This window comes from Peromyscus maniculatus, chromosome 9 (genome assembly GCF_049852395.1).
Source record: "Peromyscus maniculatus bairdii isolate BWxNUB_F1_BW_parent chromosome 9, HU_Pman_BW_mat_3.1, whole genome shotgun sequence".
Taxonomy (NCBI): Eukaryota; Metazoa; Chordata; class Mammalia; order Rodentia; family Cricetidae; genus Peromyscus; species Peromyscus maniculatus.
The window spans coordinates 97,531,539-97,559,097 of record NC_134860.1 but is presented as its reverse complement, the minus strand read 5'-3'; the positions used below and the strand labels follow the sequence as shown (position 1 = coordinate 97,559,097).

General features: G+C 42.2%; 1 protein-coding gene across 7 annotated transcripts in view; it reads left to right on the top strand.

The window, feature by feature from the left end:
• Positions 1-25,369, top strand: part of Klf12 (KLF transcription factor 12) — a 433,603-nt gene extending 408,234 nt beyond the window's left edge. For all 7 annotated transcript variants that reach the window (XM_042285277.2, XM_042285279.2, XM_076545456.1 and 4 more), the window contains one exon: positions 22,246-25,369. In XM_042285277.2, coding sequence (XP_042141211.1) covers positions 22,246-22,427 — 182 coding nt within the window. In that variant the 3' untranslated portion in view covers positions 22,428-25,369. The remainder of the gene's footprint in view (positions 1-22,245) is intronic.
• Positions 25,370-27,559: the final 2,190 nt, after the last annotated feature.

The following is a 27,559-nucleotide window of genomic DNA, read 5'->3' as shown; positions in this document are numbered from 1 at the left end:
TTACATCTATCTTTAGCCCATAACTGGTAAGCTTGGAGCAGCTCCCTAAGGTGTGGGAATCTCAGATTTTCTTTTGTAGCTTCATACACAGATGTAGTAAGTCTCATTACATATGTATGACTCAGGACATCAGTTTTATAACCCAAGCAAATACAATGATAACACATCATAGGCATTTAGTAGTTATGTGCTGAGGTGGATCAACTATAGATACATGTCATTGTGAGCATATGGCTATCATTACATACCTTTACTTGGGACTCTAATAGATTTAATATGTATAGATTGTAGTTGTTTGGGAGTAAAGCTGATCATCATTTTGTAAACTTAGTGTGTTGCTGCTATGGTGAATAAACAATTGTTTAAGGGATAAGTTTTACATCCTCACTAAAACAGTTCAGTTTTCTCTTTGAAAGGCCATGTTCATAGATTGAACCCATGGTTGAACATTTCCTGCATCTCTATAGATCGACTTTCAGAAGGGCAGAAAGAGTCGTGGACCTTATCTGATGAGTTTGCTCGTACGCAGAGTTGATAGCTCATGAAGTAGCCACGAAAGAGCAAGCATGCCCCAGCTCCTGGTCCTAGCTGGAGCACTGCCTAGGTCTCCAGAGGAGCCTGGATATATGCAGCTCATTCTGATATTATCCTCCAGCCTGAAATATCTGCCCACCTGACTCTTTTCTTCTTAGTTCTCCAGTCAATAGCTTCCATTCATTTCCCCAAATGCCTCAGTGTCACCAGGCCAATAAAGCTCTTTGTCCCCTACCCCATCCCCCAGCAAGCTCCAGTATGTGTTGCCTGATATTAAGATGTGGGGGTAGAAAGGCTTATGGGAAAAACTGAGGCAAACGGAACAACATTCATGACGCCTGACCAGATGTGAGGATAAAGGAGAGGAAGGCTGAGGATATCCAGTGTGTGCGCTTAGGCTATTTGTACACAGAGAGATGCCACACGGAGGGTACCAACATTTCTCTGTCCCCCCAAAAATCAAGCACAAGCTATGCAAGGGTTACACTCTTCATCAGCTGTGTAAGTCCCAGGAACGGAGTCATGTGAGAACACCAGCCCAGGGCCAAGCTGAGAACGCAGTGCAGTGAGGCCCTGGCTGCTCCTGGGTCCCTGTTACCATCATTCCACCCAGTCTCGGACAAGTTCACAAACCTGCCAGGCCCGTCTCTTCACTAGAGCCCCGATCCTTTGCTCGCCTGTATGGCAGCACGTACCTACTTACTTCACATGAGCTACTAGGGTGCCTTGGAGTGACAAGATGGCCAGAGAGGTGACTGGTGGTGTGTCTTGGAGGCTTTTCACTGATGACTGGCCTTTCTCCCCGGTCTATGAAAATTGTGCTTATTAGAAAACCAGGGAGAAGACATGGACCGGGAGCATTAACCACTAAATACAGCCAGACAAGCTGCTCTGGAGTGCTTGCTCAGCACGCAACTCTTTGCATACTAATGAATGAGATATAAAAACGAAGACAAGAGCTTCTAAATCCGATGAGTGAGACCGCCACATCGACACATACCTTCCATGGGGAAGAGCAGAGCAGAGGGAGAAGGGCCTTGTCTGTGCAAGATGCCCTGGTGGCGCAGAGGCGGGATCCGAGGTCATCATGATGGGCACCTGCCTTTGCAAAAAAGCACTTCCCATTGCCACCTCAAAGCAGGACACCTCTACATCTATTTTCAATCGAGATTTATCTCAATATGCTTTGAAAGTGCTACAGATATTACATCGTTTTCACCAAAGGGAAGGGAGTTTTCTTGACCCATCAGAAAGCTGCTGTCTAGAAACAAACTCTGCCTGAGATCCACAGTGATCCAAATGCCCATACCTGTATTGTACATATTTGATTGAATTTTATTCTAAAATCCATATTTTACTGAATTGATGTTTTTAAAGTTGATCTTTTACATACACTTAAAAGACTTGTAAAACCACCTGCCAATGAGTGTCTCTGTTTAATAATACACTACTACAAAGAGAATTTTGCTTCTGAATTTTATTTATGTGAGCACATGCATCATCAGTTAAAATTGCTGAGATATTTATGGACCCTCCTTTCACTTGGAGCTCTGTTTTATCTTTACATTTATCAAAGTCATGGGAAGAGAAGAATGTGGGGTAATGCCTCATCTCCAGCCTTTGTACTTTCTCATGTTCTGCCTGAGAATCAAACATTTTGATTATTAATCACCTTATCCTGAATGGTAGGAGTACTTGTTACTAAAATAGATTTTTTTGTGGTTTTTAATAGAATTGTTAAACACAGTACTTATTACAAAGGTAATATAGAACTGTAGCTTGGAAGAATATATATTCACCATGAAAGAATATGCAAAGAGTTTATTTGTGATACTCATGTCAATTAAGTCTTTATAGTTAAGAATAAGCTCATTACCATAAAGGTTATAATACCGTTCATCTGAGTAAGAATGAGCAGCTAGGCCAGGAGGTGGTGGCGCATGCCTTTAATCTCAGCATTCAGGAGGCAGAGCCAGGTGGATCTCTGTGAGTTTGAGGCCAGCCTGGTCTACAGAGGGAGTTCCAGGAAAGGCGCAAAGCAACACAGAGAAACCCTGTCTCGAAAAACCAAAAAAAAAAAAAAAAGAATCTTAGTTGGCCGGGCGGTGGTGGCACATGCCTTTAATCCCAGCACTCGGGAGGCAGAGGCAGGCGAATCTCTGTGAGTTCGAGGCCAGCCTGGGCTACCAAGTGAGTTCCAGGAAAGGTGCAAAGCTACACAGAGAAACCCCGTCTCGAAAAACCAAAAAAAAAAAAAAAAAGCCCTCTTAAAAAAAGAAAGAAAAAGTTTAAAAAAGAAAAGAAAAAAAGAATGAGCAGCTAGGATGATAGCTTGGTCCATAAAGTCCTCGTTGATGCATGAGGTCCCAAGTTTTGTCCTCAGAAGCCATGTAAAAGTCAAATGCAGTGGCACATGCCTGTTATCCAGCACTAGACAGACAGAAACTGGAGGGTTCCTGTGGCCTCCTGCTCAGCTGGTCTAGCTAAATCTGTGAGCTCCAAGTTCAAGGAGAGACTGTCTCGAACACTAAGGTAGAGAAGGGGCTGAAGAGAGAGGTGGCTTGGTGGTTAAGAGGGCTTACTGCTCTTGCAGAGGAGCTGGGTTCAGTTCTCAGCACCCACAAGGCAGCTCACAACTGCCCTTGACTCCAGTTCCTGGGGTCTGATGCCTTCTTCTGGCCTTGCATGCTCCTGTATTCATGTGGTGCATATAAGCTCGCATAGGCACACACAAACACATATAAGCATAACAAATAAACATATTCTTAAAAGAAAGGTGGAGAACAATTGAGGAAAATACTTCAAGCAACAAATCACACACCAATATAGATTGTTTTTTGTTAACTCTTACATGTCCTAGATTTTATATTTGTATTGTTATTTTGTATTTGTATTATTCAGTTAATTATTAGCATAGAGCTCTGTATTAGGCCCAGGGGATACAGTGGAGAAGAGATTCCAAAACCATGTTCAGAATCACAGTGAGTTCAATGGGCAGATGAGATAACCTTCCATCATGGTGCAGGGTGAGGAAAGTCTTAATGCAGGGGTGCTTCACATATTGAGGGGTGGGAAGAACTATAGATGAGAAGATAAAAGCATCAAAAATCTTGTGAAATATTGATGGGGCAGGTAAATGAAGAGGAGGCTTCTGCAACAGAAACTGAAGAAAATATAATCAAGGTGTGCCAAGATGTGATGATCTTTCAGAAAGACTTCATTCAAGGATCCTAGCATTGTAGTGCATACATATAATGAGCACTCTAAGAGTGGGAGGCAAGAGGAATACCAGGTCAAAGTCAGCCTGGGTTACACAGCAAGATTCTAACTCAAAAAATAAAAATAATGAAAAAAATAATCTTAATGTGGAAATACAGAAGACCTGGGATAGCCAAAAACGATCCTGAATAACAAAAACATTTCTGGAGGCATCACCATCCTGACTTCAAGTTATACTGCAGAACACTGTAATAAAACAGCATAATGACATAGAAACAAATGCATTGACCAAGAAAGTAAAATTGAGAACCCAGATATAAGTCCACGTTCCTACAGCTACCTGGTTTTCGACAAAGAGACCACCAATACACCTTGGAGAGAAGACAGCATCTTCAACAAGTAGTGCGGTGTTGGTTAACTGGATAGGTACACACAGAAAAGTAATTCCAGATCCTTATCTCTCACCCTGCACAAAACCGACCTCCAATGGTAAAGGGCCTCAGCATAAAACCTGGTACCCTTTACTACTGAAAGTTCCATCAAGTACTGACCCCAACTACAACTGCTGTACCAGATATGGTGCCCTGACTTGAGCAGATGAACACATCTCCTGGTACGTAGCATGTAGCTAGTAATCTAGCAAATGCCTCATTTCCAGTACCTGTCCATGAGAACCACTGAAAGCAGTTTGGGAAGTTTGGGAAGGCCAACAGTATTCCTTTACAGTTTTGCTTCAAGGATATATTAATTTTCCAGTCCTGTGTCATAACATAGTTTAAAAGGATCTTGACCATCTGTCTCTTCCACAAAATATTACATTGGTCCACTATGTTGATGACATTGTGCTGATTGGACCAAATGAGCAGGTGGTAGCTACTGCCTTGAACTTGTAGGTCACACATGATAAATAAATCCAACCAAAATTCAAGGATCTTCTGCCTCAGTGAAATTCTTGGGAGTCCTGTGGTGTGGTACATGCAGAGATAATCCTTCTAAGGTGAAGGGTGAGTTAATGCACCTGGCCCCTCCACCACCAAGAAAGAAGTACATGGTTAGTGGGTCTATTTGGATTCTGGACATAGCACATCCCTCACTTGGGCGTGTTACTCTGCCCCATATACCAAGTGACTCAGAAAGCTGCCAGCCTTGAGTGAGACATGGAACAGGAAAAGGCTCATCTGTAGGTCCAGGCTGCTGTGCAGGCTGTTGTACAACTTGGACCATAGGATCCAGCAGACCTGACTGAACTTGAGGTGTCAGTGGCAGATGGGGATGCTGTTTGGGGCCTTTGGCAGCCCCTATAGGTGAATCACAGAAGAGACCTTTGGGATATTGGAGCAAGGCTCTGCAATCATCTGCAGACAACTCTTCTCCCTTTGAGAGACTCCGCTTAGCCTACTCTTGGGCCTTAGTAGCAATGGAAGGTTTTGTAATGGGCCAACCTAAGCTGCTCATCCTGAGCTGAGTATTATCTGACCTACCAAGCCACAAAGTAGGATGTTTACAGAAGCAATCTGTTATGAAATGGAAGTGGTATGTATGTGATCGGACCCAATCAGGTCCTGAAAGCACAAGCAGGTTATAGGAAGAAACTGCGCATATGTCAATGGGTTCTACTCCTGTTACAATGCCATCTTCTGCCAAGGATTCACCTATAGGACCATGGGGTGTGCCCTATGATCAGATGACTGAGGAAGAGAAGACGAGGGCCTGGTTTACTGATGGTTCTGCACATTAGGCAGGCACCTCCCAAAAGTGGACAGCCACAGTATTACAACCCCTTTCTGAGACAACCCTGAAAGACACCAGCAAAGGGAAATCTTCACAGTGAGCAAAACTTCAGGCAGTACACGGGGTCATATGTTTTATTTGGGAGGAGAACTAGCCAGACCTGTGATTGTTCACTGGTTTACGGGCTGTAGCCATTGGATTGGTTGGATGGTCAGGAACTTGGAAAGAGCATGATTGGAGACTGGCTGACAAAGACATCTGGGGAAGTAGTATGTGGATAGACCTCACCAAATGAGTGAAGAAGGTGAAGATTCTTGTGTCCCATGGAACTGACCATCAAAAGGTCACTTCACCTGAGGAGTTCAATAATCAAACAAATAGGATGGGATGACCCAGTTTGTAGACAGACAGCCTCACTCCCCAGCCATCCCTGCCATTGCCCAATGAACCCATGAACCAACCCACACCACCACTCACCAAGGCTGGCCTGGCTACAGATGCTGCTGAGTGTCAGATCTTCTAGCAGGAGAGACCAACGCTAAACCCCAAATATGGTACCATCCCCTGGGGTGACCATGCAGTGACAGTGGCAGGTTGACTACATTGGACCATACTGGAAGAGATAGTTATCTTGGTAATGGATTCACCTTTCCTGCATGTGACACATCTGCTATAACCACTATCTGTGGATTTACAGAACGCCTTATTCACCATCATGGCATTCCACATAGTCTTGCCTCTGACCAAGGAACTCACTTCCCATCCAGAGCAGTACAACATTGAGTTCGAAGTCATGGGATGCTCTGGTCTTACCATGTTCCCCACCGGCCTGAGAGAAAGATAGAAAGGATAGAAAGGTCTTTTGAAGAAACAGCTACAGCACTAATTGGGTGGCCATAGCCTGGAGGGCTGGGGTCAGCTTCTCCAGAAGGTAGTATATGCTTTGAATTAGTGTGAATTAGTGTCCAATATACGGTTATATACGGTATGTCCCGTCCCATTCCCCCCCCCCTGCAGCCAGGATCCATGTGTCCAGGAATCAAGGGATGGAAAGGGAATAGTTCTCTCACTATCACTCCTAGTGACCCACTAGAAAAAAATTTTGCTTCCTGTTTCCCTGACCTTAAGTTCTGCTGTTCTAGAAGTTTTGGTTCCAGAGAGGGGGCACTCCTACCAGGAGACACAACAAACATTCCATTGAACTGGAAGCTCGGATTTCCCCCTGGTCACTTTGGGCTTCTGATGCCCTTAGGCCAAGAGGCTAAGACATGAATAAGAGTGTTGGGGTGGGGGGGTGATTGATCCAGATTACCATGGGGAAATAGGGTTGCTTCTCTGAAAGATTATCTGAAGTGTAGGAGATCCTTTGGAGAGTCTCTTGGGGCTACCCATATTCTGTGATTAAAGTCAATGGGAAACTACAACAACCTAATCCAGGCAGGGTGAAAAAGGGCACAGACCCTTCAGGAATGAAAGTGTAGGTCACTCCTCTGGAAAAAAGAACCAAGACCTCCTGAGGGGCTTGCCGAGGGTGGAAGAAATGCCAAATGGGTAGTAGAGGAAGGCAGTTATAAATACCAGCTAAGGCGATGTGACCAGTGCAGAATCAAGGATTATAACTGACATTTTCTAAGGATATATATGGATGGATGTTTGTGTTTTCTTTCCTCAATTTCCTTATCATGAAGTGTAACATCAATTAAAATAATATCAGTAGTTGTCATATATAAGTTTGGAAATACCTTACAGGACCTTGCCTCCAATTCTAAAAATTATAATGTCTTTTCAGTTGTACAAGGATGGTTATATCATGTTAGGCATAATTATGACCTGGTTAAATGTATAAGGCATTGGTGATTGTATGTGAGATAGTTCTATCATTTAGGCATAATTATGACCTAAAGTTGACAAGGGGTGAATTTGTGATGGCTATTCTTGGCTGCCATCTTGACTACATCAGAATTAACTAAAATCCATTGGAGCAGTATGCCTTTGAGGAATTTTTTTCTTAATTAAATTATTAAATTATTCGAAGTAGGAAGTCCCACTTTTGGGCTGAAAAGACCCACTTTTCATCCAGATCTTTTGGACTGAAAAGACACACTTTTCATCCAGATCTTTTGAAGTGGGAAGATCCCCCTTTAATTCAGGCCATGCCTTCTGGTAACAGCCTCTGTAAAGGACACAAAAGACAAGCTTTTGCTCTTTGTCTGCTTGATCTTGCTGGTAAGTACATTCCTTTACCAGCATTAGAGTCTACTTTGGGATTCTAGTATATACTAAAGACCATCTGAGATACCCAGTCTCATGAACTGAACAACTACTGGATTCTTGGATCTTGCATTGGTAGACAGCCATTGTTGAACTAGTTGGATCGCAGCCTATGAGCCATTCTAATAAATCCGTGTGTGTGTGTGTGTGTGTGTGTGTGTGTGTGTGTGTGTGTGTGTAAATTCATTCTATAAGTTTTGTTACTCTTGAGAACCCTGACTAATACAGACCTCAGCATAAGCCCTAGTATCCTGAATCTCATAAAGGAAGGGAATACACTTCAATTTATAGGCATGGAAAAGGATGTTCTTAACAGGACCTGGTAATGCAGGCATTAAGAAAACAATTAAAAAGTAGGATCTCATGAAACTATAAAGTTCTGCACAGCAAAGGACACCATCATTTGAGTAATAAGTTAGTCTACAGAATAAGAAAAAAATTTACATCTGACAGAGAGTTAGTATCTAGAATATATAAAGAACTCAAAAAACTAAGGGCCAAGAAAACAACCAACCCATTTAACCTCTAGGGTGTGAAAAAAAAACAGAGAATTCTCAAAAGAATTAACAAAAATGGCTGAGAAATATTTTTTTAAATGTTCAACATCCTTAGCCATCAAGACAATGCTGGTTAAAATGACTTTGAAATTTCATCTTAACCATAAGATTTCACCTTACGGGTCAGAATGGCTAAGATCAAAAAGGCACTGAAAAAGGCAACTGGCAGCAAATGCTGACATCTGTGTAGGTAAAGGGGAACATTTATTCACTGTTGGTGGGGGTGCACATTGGTATAGCCACTATGTAAATTAGTGTGGTTGTTCCTCTAAGAGCTAGAAGTAGACCTGCAATATGATCCACCTATACCACTCCTGGGCATATTCCCAAAAGACTATATTCTGTTACACATACTTTCTCATCTTTATTTATTGCTCCTCTATTCATACTAGCTAGGAAGTGGAAAGAGCCTAGATGTCCAGCAACTGATGAATGAATAATGAAAATATGGTAGGTACATGTATACAATATGACATTATTCAGCTGTAAAGACAAATGGAATTCTTAGGTAAATGAATGGAGCTGGAACACATTTTACTGAATTAGGCAAGCCAGACCCATAAAGATGAATGCCACATATTCTCTGTCATATGTGACTGAATCTTTAATATGTGTGTTTAAATTTGAGTACCCATAGAAAGCATGAAAATAATAAGGGACCATATGGGAGATTTCAAGGGAGTGGAGATAGATACAGGTGGTGGGAAGGATGAGAGGAGAATAATGAAACAGGAACGGTTAAATGGAGTGAAGGCTTAGAGGACCTGATGGAGGAGGTAGAACCGGGAGGAACTGCCAATCTTGGAGATCTTTGAAAGCGCCTACTTTCAAATGCGGAAACCTACTGCAGATGCTTCCTAAAATGTGTGCATAGGCATAAACCATAGGAGTTTGAACTGGAGGGGACACCTTAGGCTGCCAAATAAAAATCCCAGTGCCAACTATGGACTACCTCTTTTAGAATTGTTGTTCTGTGGGTTCCTAGGGCTCCTGTCTCAAACATCACAGGCTACTGCCATTGTTTATGTTACCTTCCAAAACTTGGTGCTAAGGCCCTATCGCTACAGATGCCTCATGCTTGAGTCAGAGAACGTGAAGAGATCACACTGGTACCTACCTACAGACTTTACCTCCACTGGCTAGCTTTCATGTTGCCAGAGGCTGCTGTGAATGATGGTTCAATACAGAGCAGACAGTAAACAGAAGAAATGGGACAGAGTGCACAGTCATGGACCCACTGAAACCGATCCTGGTAAAAGGTGACAAAAGCTAAGGAGAGACAGACCACCCCTGTGGGGCTGGATGGAGAGGACTGCTGGACAGGCATTTGGAAGACAGAACTGGTACCTGTCATGATGGTGGAGGGGCAGGTAGAGAATACCCCCCCACCCCCACTTCTCCATAGAAAAGTCTCAACAAAAATCTCTCCACCAAAGACATTTGGGACTTGGGATGGGTGTAGATAAGCTTACCCCTTTCCTGAAGCAATGCAGGAGGAGGGGGTATTATTGAAGTGGGAGGTACTGAATAAGGTTTCGGTCATCTGAGACAGCTTTGAGGCCCACGGTTGAAATCGTCCTATACCATCCCTGGTACTTAGAAGTGAGACTAGGAAGGAGACACTTAGGATTTCCCTGGTAGGTTACAGCAGGGACTGTGAGAATGGGGGGGGGGGTGTATAAATGAGAAGAAAAACTCAACGTCTTGGCACACATTTATGTGACAGGTTAAGAAGAGTTCCCTGCGAAAGAAACTTAAGAAAAGGGAACCAGACACATAGCAAATAAGTGTTGTCACCCCATCGAAATATAAGCTCAGAACAGCCAAATAAAACAACGTCCCTTGACCTTGAACTTTTTACTTTCTGTAAAGTACATTTTATTAGAGAATATTTTCGTTCATTAATGTTTGCTTTCTGGGTGAGAAGGCTAGACTTTGTGTGAACAATACTGTATATCCAGTGAGTCGTAACCCAGGCCCCTGTCTGCCAGTCCGGTTCTGACTAGATAGCCTGGTTTATTAAAGCGGTAACTTGAAGTCTGGAGTGGCAGCTTAAAAAGTGGGTAGGAGCAACTGGATGCCCAAGTGAAGCAGGGTTAGCTGCTGCAACTGCTGGGTTAGGACGCCGTCAAGGTCAAATGTGTTCAAATCGTGAAACTGCCCGGAAAAAGCCATGGTGTGTGGGAAGGGGCATGTGTTCATCTGTTCTAGCAAATACTATTGTTATCAAGGAATGCCTTTCTAGAATGGCATGGGGAAGACACAAGGGCTCACTTAGTCCTCTTCACACACAATGAAGAAGTGAATAGGAAGAAGTGCCAAGAAATTGATTTTTTCTTCTCATGTACACATCCCCCCCCCCTCATTCTCACAGGCTCACTTAGTCCTATTCACACACAACGAAGAAGTGAGTCCAGACAGTTTGGGGGAGTGAAGAGTAACACATTGACTAATTGATTGAGTTACCAAGACCAAATAAATGGATTACACATGCTCTACAATAGGCTGGTCTGCTTGGCTCGGGCTGCTTTGTACGTAAATGTTTCTAAAAGCTAAACGCAGGATTGACATCCAGTTAGCTGAAAACTTTAATTTGTTCCTTTAAAATAACAAAGAGGATTGGAGAGATGGTCCAGAGGGACCTGAGTTCGGATCCTCTAGTCTCTATGTTAAAAAAAAAAAAAAAGCCAATCGCAAAGACACACTTCCATGATCCCAGCACTGGAACAGGGCAGAAGCAGGAGGATCCTGGGAATTCAGTGGTGAGCCAGTCTAGTCAAATCAGTGAGCTATAGATCTAAGGAGAGATCATATCTCAAAAAGCAAGGTAGGGAATCAATTGATGAAGACATCCTGATGTCAGCCTCTGGGATCTGCGTGTGTACATGTGCTTGTGTGAGTGAACACAACTACACACGTGGAAAAAAACAGATATAACACATACATATACACACATGTCTTCACCTTCCACACGACAATAAAAAATATGTATTTTGAACTTTATTACTTTATTTCTTTTTCTTCACAATAAACAGGAATACCTTGAATTTCATAGCTATAAAATTAAATATTCTGTAATGTGCTGGTTGGAGTTTCACAGCTTATAAGACTAGATGACAACCCAGAATTTTAGAGATGGGGAAACTATTTCCAGAAGCTGCCTAGAACTGTTGCAGGTTGATAACAGAGCCCAGGTTTGGCCATCTTACCTGATTTTAGACCTCCAGGTAGTGTGGGCTGGTTTGGCCCCCAAGAGGGAATGTGGCCTTGTCCATCCTTGGGTGACTCAGAGCAGCTGGTAGTGCCAGCTCTTTCCTGGTCACCAGGTTTCTATTTCCTCATCTTGAAAGTACCTAATTTCCTTCCAGATCTAGAAATCTGTGAACTTTCATGAACCAATGTAACAGAAACCAGAAGACAAGATAGGAATCTTGATTCTCTTTTCTCCCCCTCTCTCTCCTCATATGCAAATACCATTCCTCAAGTGAAACAGATTGTCACAGCAAATATGCTGAGCCCTGAATGTAATGACGCTCATTTGTCAGTGTCTGGGCCCTGTAACTTTGTAAAAGTTAAACAGGGACATATTTCAAAAATGCACTTCTGAACCTAGAAAATGCCTGCACTTCCTGTTGCTAAAGGTGTTCCTTTTCAGTTGCTTGAGAAAATAACCGAGGAGCCGCTGAGAACACGGGTGTTTTGTTTAACACAGGCCTTTTGAAACTGCACATTCCTCTAAGTGGATTGCTCACACGTCATTTTCATATGAAAAAGCACCTGCCCTTTGTCTTAGTCCGCATTTACCTTTCAGCATTTCAGGTGGTGAAATGGGAGGCCCTGAAAAGTGATTTTTGTTAGGTAGGTTTTGGGAATCCATTCAATGCCTGATGTTTTCTTTAGACTTTATTGTGCCTTGTGCTGGGTAAATGCCATGGAAATGCACTGAGCTGGTCTTAATCCTTTTCTTTAACCAGAATGGAAAAAGACAAGCAATTCATAATAAATCAGTTTGTGTTGACTGTTTCAGGCCAGAAAAAAAAATTCTAATATGAGTCCTTAATTTCCCAAGACAGTTCATTAATAATACCCGAGAGTACACATGCACGCTGGCTGTCTATGAACAGGAAGTTGTATCCAACATGATCTACAAGTGTACTGTGAAGAAATTTTGAGAATGACAACAAAAAGATACTTTTTAAAAATTATTATTATTATTATTGATGATGGAGTGTAGGTGGTGGTAGGGGCAGGGGTAGGGGTGCTTATGCCACGGTGTCCATAAGGAGGTAAGAGGACACCCTGGGGAGTTGATTCTCTCTGCACATTTGCCTGGGTAACAGTGAGGTAACCACTGAGCCACCTCACCAGCCTGCCGATGTCCTCACACCATTCTAGTGTGTTTACTTTCTGAAGATTATGCTGAAAGTGTTTTATTAAAATAAGAACTATAATAATAAAGAAATGGCTTAAAAGGAAGTTAAACTATAGCCCATAGGGGTGACATAATGTCGCCCAGCTAGCCACCCATCACTCGCCTTATATTCTTTGTTTCTCTTCTACATTTTAACTTTATGTTGCAAAAGCAACATCCCATGCCAAGACTTACTGGTACAGTACTGTTCTAAACTTTTGCCAATAATTTCATTCCTTTATAGAATTAACATAAGAAATCAGAATCAATAATGGTCTGATATTGAAATCACAACTTCCAGGTATTTTGTGAAATGACAAATACTTCTAAAGATGTTGCCTGCAGAGGGTTATATTTATATATAAAAGGAATGAAGATGGTAGGCATGGGGCCTGGAGACGCGGCTCAGTGGTTACGAGCCCTGACTGCTCTTCCAGAGGACTCATGTTTGACCCCCAGCACCCACATGGTGGCTCACAACCGTATGTAGCTCCAGTCCCATGGAATCCAACATCCTCTTCTGGTCTCCATTGGCACCAGGCATACATGTGGTAGACACAGAGTCAAAACATGAATAACTTTTTAAGAAATAAGGTACAATATATATATATATATATATATATTTAGCGTATTTCCCAGGAAAACAGTTTGAGATGACATTTGTGTGGAATGCTGACACAAATGAACTAAGCTTCAAGGAAAGCCTGCAGTCCCTAAAGAGGTGAAGAGAAATCCCCGACTGTCAGCCGAGTCCGTCTTGAAGAGGAACAGAGCATGAGGAATGAAGCAGAGTTGGTGTTGTCTATTTTTATTGTGCAAGCCCACGTTTGGTTTTTTGGTTTTTTTAAGACAGAGTCTTACTCTGTAGCAGGGGCTATCCTGGAACTCTCTCTGTGTCCCATAATAGCCTCAAATTTGGGGCAAGTCCTCTTGGCGCAGCCTCCCAAGTGATAACATTCCAGGTTTGAACCACCAGGCCCAGCTCTTAGCCAAATCTTCCATAGAAACAATTTTGTGTAAAATTCATTTACCATTCCGTTCCTGCCGCTCACTGTCTCTCAAAGCCAAATGCTCATTTGAATTATGTGTATAAATAAAAATATATCCCCGTTTTATATTAACAAACCAGTTACAAAAGCATTAGGAGCTCTCCCAATTGCAAACAAGGCTAATATTAACATGATTCAATATTGACGGTTTTATGGGGTTTTTAAAGTTCTGGAACATAGTGCATATCAGATGATCCAGTATTATGATTTTTAAATTATAAATAATATGTTAATAGCATGGACCTATTGACTGAGATGTACATTTTTAGCATCTCAACTTTTTAAAGATCTTTAAATCTCTTTTACATTTTCTTATTGATTCATTTAATACTCCCTTTGAACAATGAAAGTGGATAAAAAAAAAACAAACAGAAACTCAAAGTAGTGACCTATAGTAACGACATGTTTTGTGGATCTAATATACTGAGAAAGTGTCTAGGAACTGGACACTTTTTTTCTTTTGAAAACTAGACACGACCTTAGTCCACTTCTCGTTATGTTAGACTTTTGAGCATGTTACTATGCAACATCACTTCGTCAAGCAACACAAAACAGTGAACAGCCATTTTGGCATAGTAGACTTACACTTTTTTCATTTTAATATTGTTTTGAGAATTTTATACATGAGTACTGTATTGACTTCATTTCCACCCCTTCTCCTACACTGTCCAACCACTTCCGTGTCCCCTTCAAGTTCATGACCTGTTCTTTAATTACTATTGTTTTACACACACACACACACACACACACACACACACACACACACACACACACACACACGGGGCGGGGCGCGGAGATACAGCCTACTCTGTATGATGAGTTCATAGCTATTCATCTAAGGGTAGGACCTTGTGAACCCCCAGCCCATCCATGTTGGAATGCCAACTGGTATTGTTACTGTGCAGGTCTTGTTCCCTTGCCATTGACATGAAAGTGAAATATAGTAGTTTTTAGAGCAATGAAGACAAAATGGGAGAATAATTCCCATTGTAGCCATTCACAACTTGGCACACATTATAAACGAACGAGTACAGTAGCTACCAAAGTTGTTTTTATACATTCCTAAAACCTGGCTAGTCCAAAGACAGATTAACTGATGTTTTTTAATGAAACACTTGTTTTGGGTATGTATAACTGTCACCCATTTCTCTTTCAAGAGAAGACAGAAATGAGCAGCCTGCCCAGCCAGAGTGCCATCTCTCCCCAATGTATAAGAGCTGAGCCTTTAAGTTCAGAGAGTGATTGGAGATCTTGGCTTTTTTTTTTTTCTAGTTTTAAAAAATGGGTGGAAAGAATGGCTAATGAGGCAATGGGATAGGGGTTGATGAACATTACATATATGATTATTTGTTTTTTGTGTAATAAAAAAAACAATTCCTTCTTAAGAAAAATGTCCAGGGGAGGCCATGAGTCACTCGGTGAATTATACCTACTCTTTCTTGCTCTTCTTTCCTTCCCCTGCTGGAACAGCTTTGAATTCCCCGTGGTATAGTCCCAGTCACCGGTGCTTCTATGGCACTTCATTGGCTTTTAGTAGGAACCAGGGTGCATTTGCTCCAGTACTTCTGACACCCATTCCCTCATCTTTCATGACTGCTTCCTGTGCCTCACAGACTGCTTTTCAGTCATGTGCTGTTTGTTTCTCCCACATGGATGGGATCAGGCAACTACTGACAGCTGTCACTTTCTAAGACATCTTCCCTTAAGAAAAAAAGTCTAACCTGAACCGGCTTTTTGACATCAAAACTCTCCGTCTCTGATCTTTCCCGTGTTGTCACCCCTTCCTAAACTCAGTAGAGTAGCCACTCTTCATTGTTCACAGTGGCTACTTTTCACAGTGTGTAAAGGAACTACAGATAAAACAGGACTCCCATCTTTGTGAAGAACCATCAGCTCTGGTAGCCAGCTAACATTCAGAGAGGTATCCCCCACCCATACTCCATTCTGCTCCTGACCTTCCGAAGTGAGCTAACGATACTTTCCTAATGATCAAAAGTGATCTTAAAGATGTATTTCAAAGTCTGATGAAGTTGAGTGAGTCCTATAAGATAGGCCTTCATCTCCTCTTGTGCAGAACTATCAACTTAAATTATTTGTGATGAAGTAGCATGTGTCCAGACACTAAACAACACTGACTATGTGATCATGCTAGTGTATGGAACACAAAGAAATTGACCCCGTGAAAGATGAGGGCAGGAGTGGCTATCAGAGAATGAGCAGAGTGGGAACAGAAGAGGAAGAGACCAATGATCAAACGGGGCTAAGTTACAGTTAGATGAGCATGGAAAGTTCTAGTGTGCTAATGCACAGTTGAGTTATTAGAAGTAATGATATTTCAAATACTCAGAAGAAAGAATTCTGAAGAGTTTCCCTTTGAATTCATGATAAGTGAGTAGTTAGATGTATTTAGCCTGATCTAAACACTACACTGTATATACACACATATAAATATCACGTGCTGCACAATGTAGACTGAAGACTTATGGTTATTAATTGGGATGATATTTTTGGCCAATGGGACAGCTCACTGGGTAAAGGAGCTTGCTACCAAGCTGTACAACCTGAGATTGATCCCTGAAACCCCCATCATGGAAGAAGAAAACCAAATATGGCAAGTTGGCCTTTAACATCCACATGTGTGCAAACGTGCATATGCACACTCCACATACACCCACGTGGGTCTCCTTCTTCCTTGGGATCATTGGCCACTAGTCAATGAGGGCAAAGGGATCAAGGCAGGGGACAAGGTTCAGACAGCTGTGGATGCAATGGAGATAGGCCTCAGGAGATGACTTCAGCGAGACAACTCAACTTTATTCTTGGGTATAGGAAATATACAGGATTGGGAAGCCTGGGAACAAGCCCTACTTTGCAGTGTTCATGGCAGCACAACCCTATGAAAATAACTAGAACGTGTTACTTAATTGTCATGTGGTCAGCAGGGGAAGCGTGTTTGCAGGGAATTACATCAGGGGTCATCTTGAGATAAATCAGGCATCCAGACCTAGAGAGGAGGAAGCCTTGCTGAGGAGGGAGTCTTTCATGTTGCCAAGCTTGGAGAAAGCTGCTATGCCGTGGTTTGCCTCTGACCATCAGGACCTCCCAACACACCCAGAGTCACAGAAAACAAGTAAATAAATGCAAAAAATTATTAAGTATATTTCAAATGAAATGGCATAGTGGAAAAAGTACCTTGCCATTTAAGCTTAGAGGTCTGCGTTCAGTTCACAGACTACACATAATGATGGAAGGATACAACCGACTCCACAAAGTTGTCATCACTGCCACACATGTATTAGTTCCATGGCAGATGCACACATGTATACACATCATATATACACAATGAGATTATATACATTGTATAGAATAAGATAATCTTAAAATTATATTGAAAAATATAATTACTAAAATAATGTATTATGACACAACCTGGTGGCATATAGGAAAAAAAGAGAACATATTTGCAAATAATAGTTATATTGGAGAGTGATAAAAGAAAACAGAAATGCCATATGTATACACGACTGAGAGTTAGTGTTTGAGTTGAGACTCTTAATTTGAGAATTTGGATACCATAACCAAAGTATTCCACCAACCTCCCTACACCACAAATAAGCAATGTGTAATATACTCCAGTTGAATAAGTTAGCATATATTCAAGAAGCCAGCCTTAAGTAGAAGTATCCATCTCTTAGATCTGGGTTCAGTGGGCTCTTTATAGAAGACCAGATGGTACATGTTTTAGTACACAGAAGGCCATGTGTTTTGTGTTGTAACTGATCAACGTTGCCTTCACTGGAAAAGAGCCAGAACAATATATAAACAAGTCACTGTACACATGTGCCAATAAAAACTTATTTGCAGACACTAATGTTTCACTGTCATTCCATGTTTGCAAGTCTACATTATCCTGCTTTCCATCTTTCTTTCAACCTTTAAAAATGCAACAGTGGGAAGCCATAGATGGCTAATGCCTTCTATGTATTTATCAAGTGGAAAAGACATAAGCACCATTGTGAAACTGACAAAATCATTGTGAGAAGTAAATTGGAGACTGTATGTATCTAAATTAGACATGCAAATATAGCCCATGCCTGTAGCTAGAGTTTTCCTGCCTTGGCCACAGTCAGGACAAATCTTTGTCACCCACCAGTCCCACAGCCGCTCAGACCCAAACAAGTAAACACAGAGACTTATATTGCATACAAACTGTATGGCTGTGGCAGGCTTCTTGCTAACTGTTCTTATATCTTAAATTAACCCATTTTTATAAATCTATACCTTGTCACATGGCTGGTGGCTTACCAGCGTCTTTACATGCTGCTTGTCCTGGCGGTGGCTGCAGTGTCTCTCCCTCCTTCTTCCTGTTTCCCCAATTCTCCTCTCTCTTTGTCCCGCTTATACTTCCTGCCTGGTCACTGGCCATCAGTGTTTTATTCATATAGAGTAATATCCACAGCACATGCCTGGCATGAAACCTGTCTGTACTTTGGGTCACACCAGCTTCTCCCAGTGCCTGTGAGGGGAGCCTGGAGCCTCTTGCCCCTTGTTAACCTTATACCATGAGCTTTACAGGTACACATCCTTTTTCCACCTGCAATGAGGACAGGGTCCACAGCCTCATTTTAATCTCATCTGCCACTTCCTTACCAAGACAGAGGCACACATCATCTTACTGCACTGCTGAGCAATGCCTTTCTCCAACTATGAAGAGCCTTTCACCAACTTTCAGAATAGAACACTGATAGCACAGGCACTAAAATCATCAATTACTAAGCAGGACCTCGTGAAAGTGAGAAGCCTCTGCATGGCAAAGGATCCAGTCATTGGGACAAAGCAACAGCCTACAGAATGAAAAAAGATTTTTACCAACTATCCATCCAATAGAGGCCTAATATCCAAACAATATGTGAAGGACTCACAAAACTGGATATCAACAAAACAACCCAAATTGAAAATCAAATGCTTTGATTGACAATGGTGTACTGCCTGAAAAATATGCTACTGTAATGGTGGCACAAACCTTATGATAGTAAACAGGCAATATTTGATTTGACTGCACGCTCCACCAGATAGACCCCATACCTGATGCTGCTTGGGTGACCAAGAACCTGAGACTAGATAACCCAAAACCAAACACCAATGTTCTAAAAAAGAAGGTAGTACTAGAATGACATTCTGCTCTACTCATACATCAGTGCTTTGCTCAGCCATCATCAGAGAAGCTTCCTCCTGCAGCAGACGGGAACAAATATAGAGACCCACAGCCGGACATTGCCCAGAGATAGAGACAGGGAGAGGGAGAGAAAGCGAGACCTTGGAACACTCAGCCCTGAACGGGATGTCTTTATCTAAAAAGCCCTTCTCTCCTCAGTTCTCAGGGAACCCTGCTGAAGAAGAGGCAGAAAGAGTAGAAGAGCCAGAGAGGGTGGAGGACACCAAGGGAACAAGGTCTTCTAAACACAGCAGTACCCGCATGCATATGAAGTCACAGAGACTGAGGCAAAATGCACAGGGCCAGAAAGGGTCTGTCCCAGATGGGGTCCTAGAGCTGAAAGGAGAAATGGACAAATGCCCCCTGACACAGAAGCTAGCTCCAGTTGATAACCAAGTTTCCATTTGTAAGTGGTTTTCTCCAAGGCAGTCTCCCTGGGGAAAAAAAATCAGAATGCCCAGCCGTAGATGGCCAACAGAGAATAAACTCAACAACATCTTTGGAGGTTCCTTGTTTCATAATGTCATGTCAGAGTTTTTTCCTTTCTTTTTTTTTTTTTTTTTTTTTTGGTTTTTGGTTTTTGGTTTTTTGGAGACAGGGTTTCTCTGTGTAGCTTTGTGTCTTTCCTGGAACTCACTTGGTAGTCCAGGCTGGCCTCGAACTCACAGAGATCCGCCTGGCTCTCCCTCCCGAGTGCTGGGATTAAAGGTGGAGTTTTTTCCTTTCTTTTCTTTCTTTTTTAAAAATTTTATCTTATTTTTAAATTTATTTACATTTTTTTCTTTTTTTTTCCTATAGGTATATATTACCCTTTGCATATATATTATGACTTCCATTTTAGTGTTTATCTAGGATTCCACAATGTAATGAGTGGGTCTCCGTGGGTCTCTGTGTTTTGTGTGTTTTTTCTTGGGCTCTTTCCCTGCTGTTTGTTTGTTTTGTCCTATTCCAGTATGTTAGTTTTTGTTTTATCTTACTTTATTTTACTATCCCATGGAAGCCTGTTCTTTCTCTAATAAGAAGTGAATCTGGATGGGAGGGGGTGGGGAAGAATTGGAAGGAGTACAGGGAGAAGAAGCCATAATTCTGATATATTATGTTGGAAACTCAACATATTTCAGTAAAAGTGGAGGGAAAGAAGATCGTTTCTCCTTCCTTCCTCAGCGGTAACATTTTCTGTCCTGCTGATTTCTTCAGAACACAAACCACTGCTAGGAGATATCTCTTGGTAACAGCCAATCAACTCATGGTAGCAAAGGCAGAAGAACATTGGGGAAAATAAATTTGTTTATATTGTGCTAAGTGCCAGAACTCATACAGACCATAAAGATATAAAAAAAAATCAGCAATATTCAATACATACTATTCATTGTCAGGAATATATTCTATGAAAGATTGTCAGTCACTGTAAGTTAGACACTTACCTGGCTTGTATTTGCCTCATGTCTCTAGAACTCTGATAAGTGAGCACATGCAAAGACATACTTTGTCTCCTTGAAACTACTGGAATGAATTGGAAGTTGAGGTTTTGGGTCATTACAATCAGCATGCTTTTGCTTGAATGGGTCCTTTCAGACTAGCATGGTGCTTCCTGTGGCTACCATTAGTGCCTCAGCATTTCTAGATTCCCTTGGTCTGAACCACTTATTCACTCTCTTCTGAAAGGGCCACTTGATCCTAAGACCCAACACTAACTTAACCATTGAATTAAAAAAAAAGAAAATGTTCATTCTAGTTTAGTCAAGTTTTCCCGTGTAGGCATTTCACTTAATGGAGCTAGAAGTTTCCTGTGAGTTTGCTGGTGGTGGTGGTGGTATGGTGTGTGTGTGTGTGTGTGTGTGTGTGTGTGTGTGTGTGTGTGTGTGTGTGTTACATACATGTGCTTTGAGTATGTGTGTCTGTGTGTGTGAAAGAGAGAGGGGGAAGAGGGCGTATGTGTGTGTTATATACACATGCTTTACAGTTCTGTTAATTTGTCCAGGAATTTACTTAGGACCTAATCTAGGCTCTGGTGTAGAGGAGACGGGCATCAAGGTAAGATCTTTGTGGTATACTGTGTTAGTAACTTAATTGAAATAGAATTTATTGGTTGAATGTACTAAACAAAGGAGAACTAACGGGGTCTGAGGATGCACTAAAGTTTAGTTAGACTGAGGATTATCCGTTCCTCCGAATCAAGCATAGTGAAAGGTGCTGGATTCAGGGCCAGGAACATCTTCTTCCCTGGAGCCTTGAGTAGTTTACAGTGCTACATTGAGCAGCAACAGTATCTCTCCTGTGAAATGGGGGATGCTTTGCAGCTCCATACACAGGATTAGTGTGAGCTGCCTTGCCTGTCGTCATTGGAGTCCCCTCCATTGTAGTCCATTGGAAAGATGGGACAGGAGAGATCAGTTCCGTGGGGTTGCATGGGGACAGGGCTTCCATTTGGAAGAGAGTAAGGAAAACAGTGCACCTGGGTCAGCTATCATCCTGCTCCCCTGGGAGCCCATTTGGACAATGGATAGGCTATCTTTTCCCAGCTCGGGCTTTGGGTAGTTTACTGTCCTTACAAGCAGACTGAAAAGCCTGGTCAGGTTACACACTTCTTCGGACTTTTTACAAGGACTTTTCAGCATTCAGTCCAACTTTAGGATTCCTTGGGCTCAATTTGGTTCTCCGGTCTTGAAAAACCATACTGATTTTGGCACTGCTACGCTAAGACTTCTTCCCCAGGGACAAACAAAATGTAGATGTTTGTGAATAACATACGTCTAAGAGCTGGGTTGTTTTACCTTGTAATGAAGTGATATGGATACCTTAAATGAGGGCTAAATGGACATTATGTCCTATACAGCCCGACAGCATTGAAGTGATGCATATTCAGAAGGAAGGGGGCCCTATTAAAATACAACTAAGTACCATTTACTGTTCTTAGAGCCACAGAGCCAAGTCAGACTCCGTGGGGTGTTAGTACTTCCCTTTAGCCCACCCATGTGACAAGCAAACCACTTCTTTCCATTTGTGCCTATGGCATCATTCCTCAGCTACACATTTGAATGTTAACTGACTTAGCTGACGTCACAGCAGGAAAGAGGAAACTGAAACTCACCTCTCTCAGTCCCCAAAGCCCCTGGTGGGATGCTAAGGTTTACTCACAGAGACCTTCCCAAAGGAACACCCATTGACAACACTTTCCCAGCAGCCAGCGCTGCTGGCTGGGGTTGTTACAGAAAAGGGATGGCGCCCCAAAGTTTGTGTGTCTTTTGTTTCTTCCAGGAGAGAAGCCCTACAAATGCACGTGGGAAGGCTGCACCTGGAAGTTTGCCCGTTCGGATGAACTGACCAGGCATTACCGCAAACACACGGGAGTGAAGCCATTCAAGTGCGCAGACTGTGACCGCAGCTTCTCCAGGTCAGACCACCTGGCGCTGCACCGCAGGAGGCACATGCTGGTGTGAGGAAGGCTCCCGTCCAGCTGCGAGTAAGAGCTGGGTCTCTTCAGGAGCGACTAACTCAGCAGGGTTGAGCCCCCTCTACAGTGTTAACGTCAAGGTCACCGCCATCCCCACGGTGCCTGAAACCAGAGCAGGAACAAGAAGGAACCCTTCTCCTTTCAGCCTGAAGGTAACCCCCCACCATGACCACGCGCCCGCGGGGAGAGCCGTCTGCCTGCGAGCACGCTGGCCTGGGAGTTGAGCGCCTCAGGTCCTGAAGAGACAGGCATTGTTTTTCATGCTGTGTCCTCTGCCATTGAAAAGAGGTTTGTAGCTTGTCCATTTTCCGAGCTGGCCGACACTCTGCTATCAGTCCCTTAAAGGTCATCTACCGCAAATTGATGGTTAGAGAAGACCTCTGTTTGGATGATTCTTCCGTGGCACCTCCCCCTCCCCAGACCCTTTAGACCAAAATTCAGTTCCTATCTCAGTAAGCCAGAACACACATCCAGTCTGTTACCAGCAAGCAGCATGAACCAGAAAGGAAGGGGCTGTTGGAGATGCTCCATGGCCCGAAAAGAAAGGCACACAGAAAGAGCCCTCTGTGCCAGCCATGGCCCGCTAGATAGCACTCACATCTTGTCCTCACGCCATCCCCCGAAGAGAACCAACATTGAGTCTTTTCATCTGTTTGTCGGTGCTTGTTTTTTGTTCCGTTTCGATTTTGTTTTGTTCATCTGTTCCAGCAGAGGGGCAGAGCAGTTTCTCCAAGGCTAGTCCTGCTCTGCCCTGGCATGGACTGGCAGAGGTGTTCTGTAGTTGAATAGGAAGAGCCTGTCTAAAAATAATAGCAACAATAATAATAATAACTACTGCCCCACTTGCAATTGCAGTGTTCTGTCACCTAGGCATCCTCTCTTCCTGCCCTGAGTGTTTGATTACAAGGAGCCCGGGGGAGGGGGACTTTCTTAGACACACTGGCACCAAGGTAAGAGGTGCGGCTGCCCATGCAAAGTCAGTGGACATGAAAATGAGACAAAACAGAGATGGATATAATGCTCCTCTTGAGGAGAAAAGCAATAATGAATAGAAGGACTTTCCTACAATAACTCCACTGAGGACTCACGTTACCAATTTTCATACTTACTAAAGGAATTGTAAAAAACACCCCAGCATTTCAAATGTCTTAGTTACATCCACAGCACTGAGGTAATCCTTCTGCTGTTTGTTGTCCTACTTGCTCGAGTACCACAATTAAAGATTATGCTCCCTCTTTCTCGTTTGAAAACAGTTATTTGGTGACTAGATAGGCAGAGCTGGAGATGAACTCTTCAGCCAGTGGGGCTGTTCTGCCTGGGCATGAGTCCGTGGAAAGAATGTCCCGTGGAAAGCCCGCCATGGTGCTGCTTCTTCAATTCGGAGGGCCAAGAGTTTGACTCTCCCATGGATTCTTCTCTACACATTTCACTTTTTAAACTGTCCCAGAATCTCCGTGCTCCCACATTGGCATTCATAGGACAGACAACCTGCTTATCCTGGGAGAAGGATAAGAAAGTCAGGTTCCCTTGTCCCTCTCAAATGAAGAGCCTTTTTGTATCCAGCAAAACATACAGGAAAAGCAATACACCCCAACAAGTACTCATTCCAATATGGGATCATGTTTTTGTCCCCACTAAAAGCTGCTGTTTTCCCAGCTTTGTGTGGCAGTCGGGCTTGATGAGATTTTTGTTGTTAAGATTTTATAGCTTAACTATAAAAGGTCTCCAGCAAAGACCTTTGCAATATATTTCAATGACAGATGCTTGATTTGGGAAATTGCACAAATTAACCTCATAATATTCCTAGCTCATTTTTAAGTGTCTGCAGATTCTGAAAGGCTTTCTGGTGACAGAGTTATCCTTTATAGTATCAGCTTCTAATTTGGGTAATTGTATTCTGACAAAGCAAGAACTATAAACACTACAAGAAGACCCGCTTGTGTTGGAGAGCTTTTAAAGGAATTTTAATAAACGTTCAGGCAAAAGTATCATGATCTACAGATCAAGTCCCGGCTTCAAAAATATGTGCTCTATATTTTCTGCCAGGTCTGAAAAATTCATCAGGCAATTTCCCTCCAACAAGGGCTGCAGTTCTATTGATAAGTAGCTTCAGCTACACAGGCTGGTACCCACCAGCCAGTGGAATTTTTTTTTTTAACCTAGTAGAACATTTTTTTTTTTTTAATCTGTACTGTATGCACTTCCTACTTCTCGTTGCCTGTTATCACTCAGAATAAAAACAGGTTTCCTGATGTGTGCCAGCATTGGTAACTGGCCAGTGTGAAGAACACAGATAGTAGCGAACGAACAACCGTGATCCCCAAGGGCTGGCCCAAGAGCCTGATTGGCAGGTAGTAGGGGAGTCACTCAAGTGAAGTATAGATTTGACTTGGTTCTGTCTGCTCTCCTCAGAGCCATTTCTTTTCCCACTGAGAGACATCTTGCAAGTGTTGCAGGTAAAATTCATTGACTTGACAGGCAGTGGAAGCTTCCTGAGTGACATCTTGATTTAAATTTAGCACAGAACTAAGTGAGTTGCACCTAATAGCTTAGGGAAGACTTGGGGGAAGCTCACTTCCCCCCTCACTCCCTGTAAGTGGGAAGCATACTGAGATGGTGAGAGAACTGATCAAATCTGCCATCGTTACAGCATTCCGTTCCTTTTGACTTAGCGATATTTTTAGAGAGGATCTAAGCACAAGTGAACACGTCCCTGATCTGGCCCAAGAACTGAAATGTATTTGGAACTCATGGGGGGGGGGGCTGTAATCAGTTCTCCTTGGTGAATTTCCTAGATGTGTTTCCTGTATAAAAGCAAGGAGTTCGGGATTGAAGGAAATGGGATATCCTTAGGCACAAAAAAGCCTCCGCCCATTTCATGTGCGTATCTAGCTTCTTGAAAAGCACAGTATATGATAAACTCTCAAAGGGAAAGGATCCTAAAGGACTTCTTGATATTTCCCAAGCAAAGCACGTTTGAGTTTCAGATTTGAAGTGGTTCAGCTTGCAGCTAGGCCACGCCTGGCACACACAGCAGGAGAGCTGGTTGTCCCCTTGCGCAGTGAAGACAGATGACAAGGGAGTTGGGCTATTGGAGGGGTTTCAGAGAGCCCCTTATATTCCGATCTTAAGTTGTTTGGAGAGAAATTTTGCATTCAGCTCCAGCCTCCTGCTGTCGATTGCTCTGGACACTGCTTGATTTTATGTTCCTTTATGGCATTTGGAAAGAGGTTCCTGAGGGCTTACCCATGGATTACACTACTGCCTTTACAAGTCACATACGGTTTTTGTTTTCAACAAGTTGAGTGTCAGTTACACGAGTCAGCTAAATGAGCACTTTTAAATATCACTTTAAAGTTTAAATGGGAAAGGAGAGAAGTTAGGGAACGGGGCTTTCAAGATGCTTCACTGTTTACAAATGAAAGTTCTAGGTGATTAGAGAAGCTCTGTTCATCATGGGTGAAATTTGGAATAGCTCATGCAAAGAGTGTGTTCGTTTTTATACAACTTGTTTAACTTCGAATTGCCATTGGTGTCTGAAATGGAAATGTAAGTCTGCACTTTGAGATCAGCTCATTAGAATGATAACATGTATATGGATAAAGATGCAGTATTCCTTAGTCTGTGCTTTGTTTATTATATGTACCAAAGCTGCAATTGAATAAATCTGGTGAGGTGAGGCCTTCAGTTGTATTACTATGCCTTTGTTTTGTTATTCTGACTGCCTAGAAATGTAGCTGAGAGGTTGTTACCAGGCTGTCTTATCACTTTTGAATTGAGAATTCACAGAACTGAAGCAGCGTCAATACCAGCACCCATGCAGTCTGCATAGAAAGGATCGAATGTGAACTAATGTGGATGAACCACCATAGGCCCAGGAAGCCTTAATAATCATAGTTCATAATCCACTCTCATTAAGTTTATCCCATAAATGTATGCCATCGGCCAAATCTCTTCCTTGACTTTTTCTAAGGTTGTATATCCCACAGAAGTAATTTGATTTGGTTTAGTTTAGGGAAGAGATTTGACCAGTCATGTCTTCCATTTTACATTTCTACTTATTCCCACACTGCCTTTCACTTACCTGGACAGACACCCCAACACATGCACCTGTGTGTACACACCTGCATATGCGGCAGCCAACAGGCAAGTAAATATCAACAAAGAACTTTTTTAAAAGAAATAATTTGTAATAACCCATACTATGTAGAAATGTAAGTTATTACCTGACTAGAGAATCAGCTTATAATACTATGTAACTTTGCCTGCATTTTATAGCTAAGAAATGTATATAAAAATTTAAAATGCTATATTTTCACAATTTCATTATAGAGTAATGTCTGTTTAGCAAACCATGCCCATTGGTATTTTAAATATCTAAATACTAAGCAATTGCAATAGAAATTCAGATTTTTCATAAGAAAATAAAGTGGAAGGATACTGCATCTTTAAAAATAGAGCGAAGCTATTTTACTGTATTCGTAACATGTGACAGTGGGAAAAGTATTTTCAAACACGCAAATTTTACAGAGGTTGTAAATAGTTTGATGACATATGTTGGGGAAAAGCTTCTAGTTTTCATCACAATAAAAAAAAACACTTGTTGAGATATGCCTTGTGTATGGATGGTACACACAATTGGTGATGTTGCTGTGGGAAATGATCCCTCTTGTTGATCTTCTTGGTGCTTGGTCAGAACAGAGTGGCCACTTGTCATAGCTTAGGTTTAAAAGTCAACTGAAGTCATTTTCTCAAACTTGTCATGTCTCTTCTTCAAAAGGGAAAAATGGGGACGTGCTGGTTCTAGAAAAATCATCTAGCAGTCATTCTCTGTTCTCAGTTATCCTCCTCCTCAACAAAGTGGTTCTCAATTGAAAAACAGAAAATCAGGTATTTATTCCTGTTTACTTTCCAGAGGGGTTGCTTTCTGGGTTAGGTACAGGTTGATGAGGTTAAGTGTATGGATATGGCCACATAGTAAAAGAATCTGTAGTAGCAATAGGAAAAAGTTAATGCCCATTTTTTCAGAAATAAATGAAATGCTGAAAGTGCCTGTCAATGAATATGACCAATGAGATAATCCTATACTTTCACAGAGCAATAATTCTTCATCATACT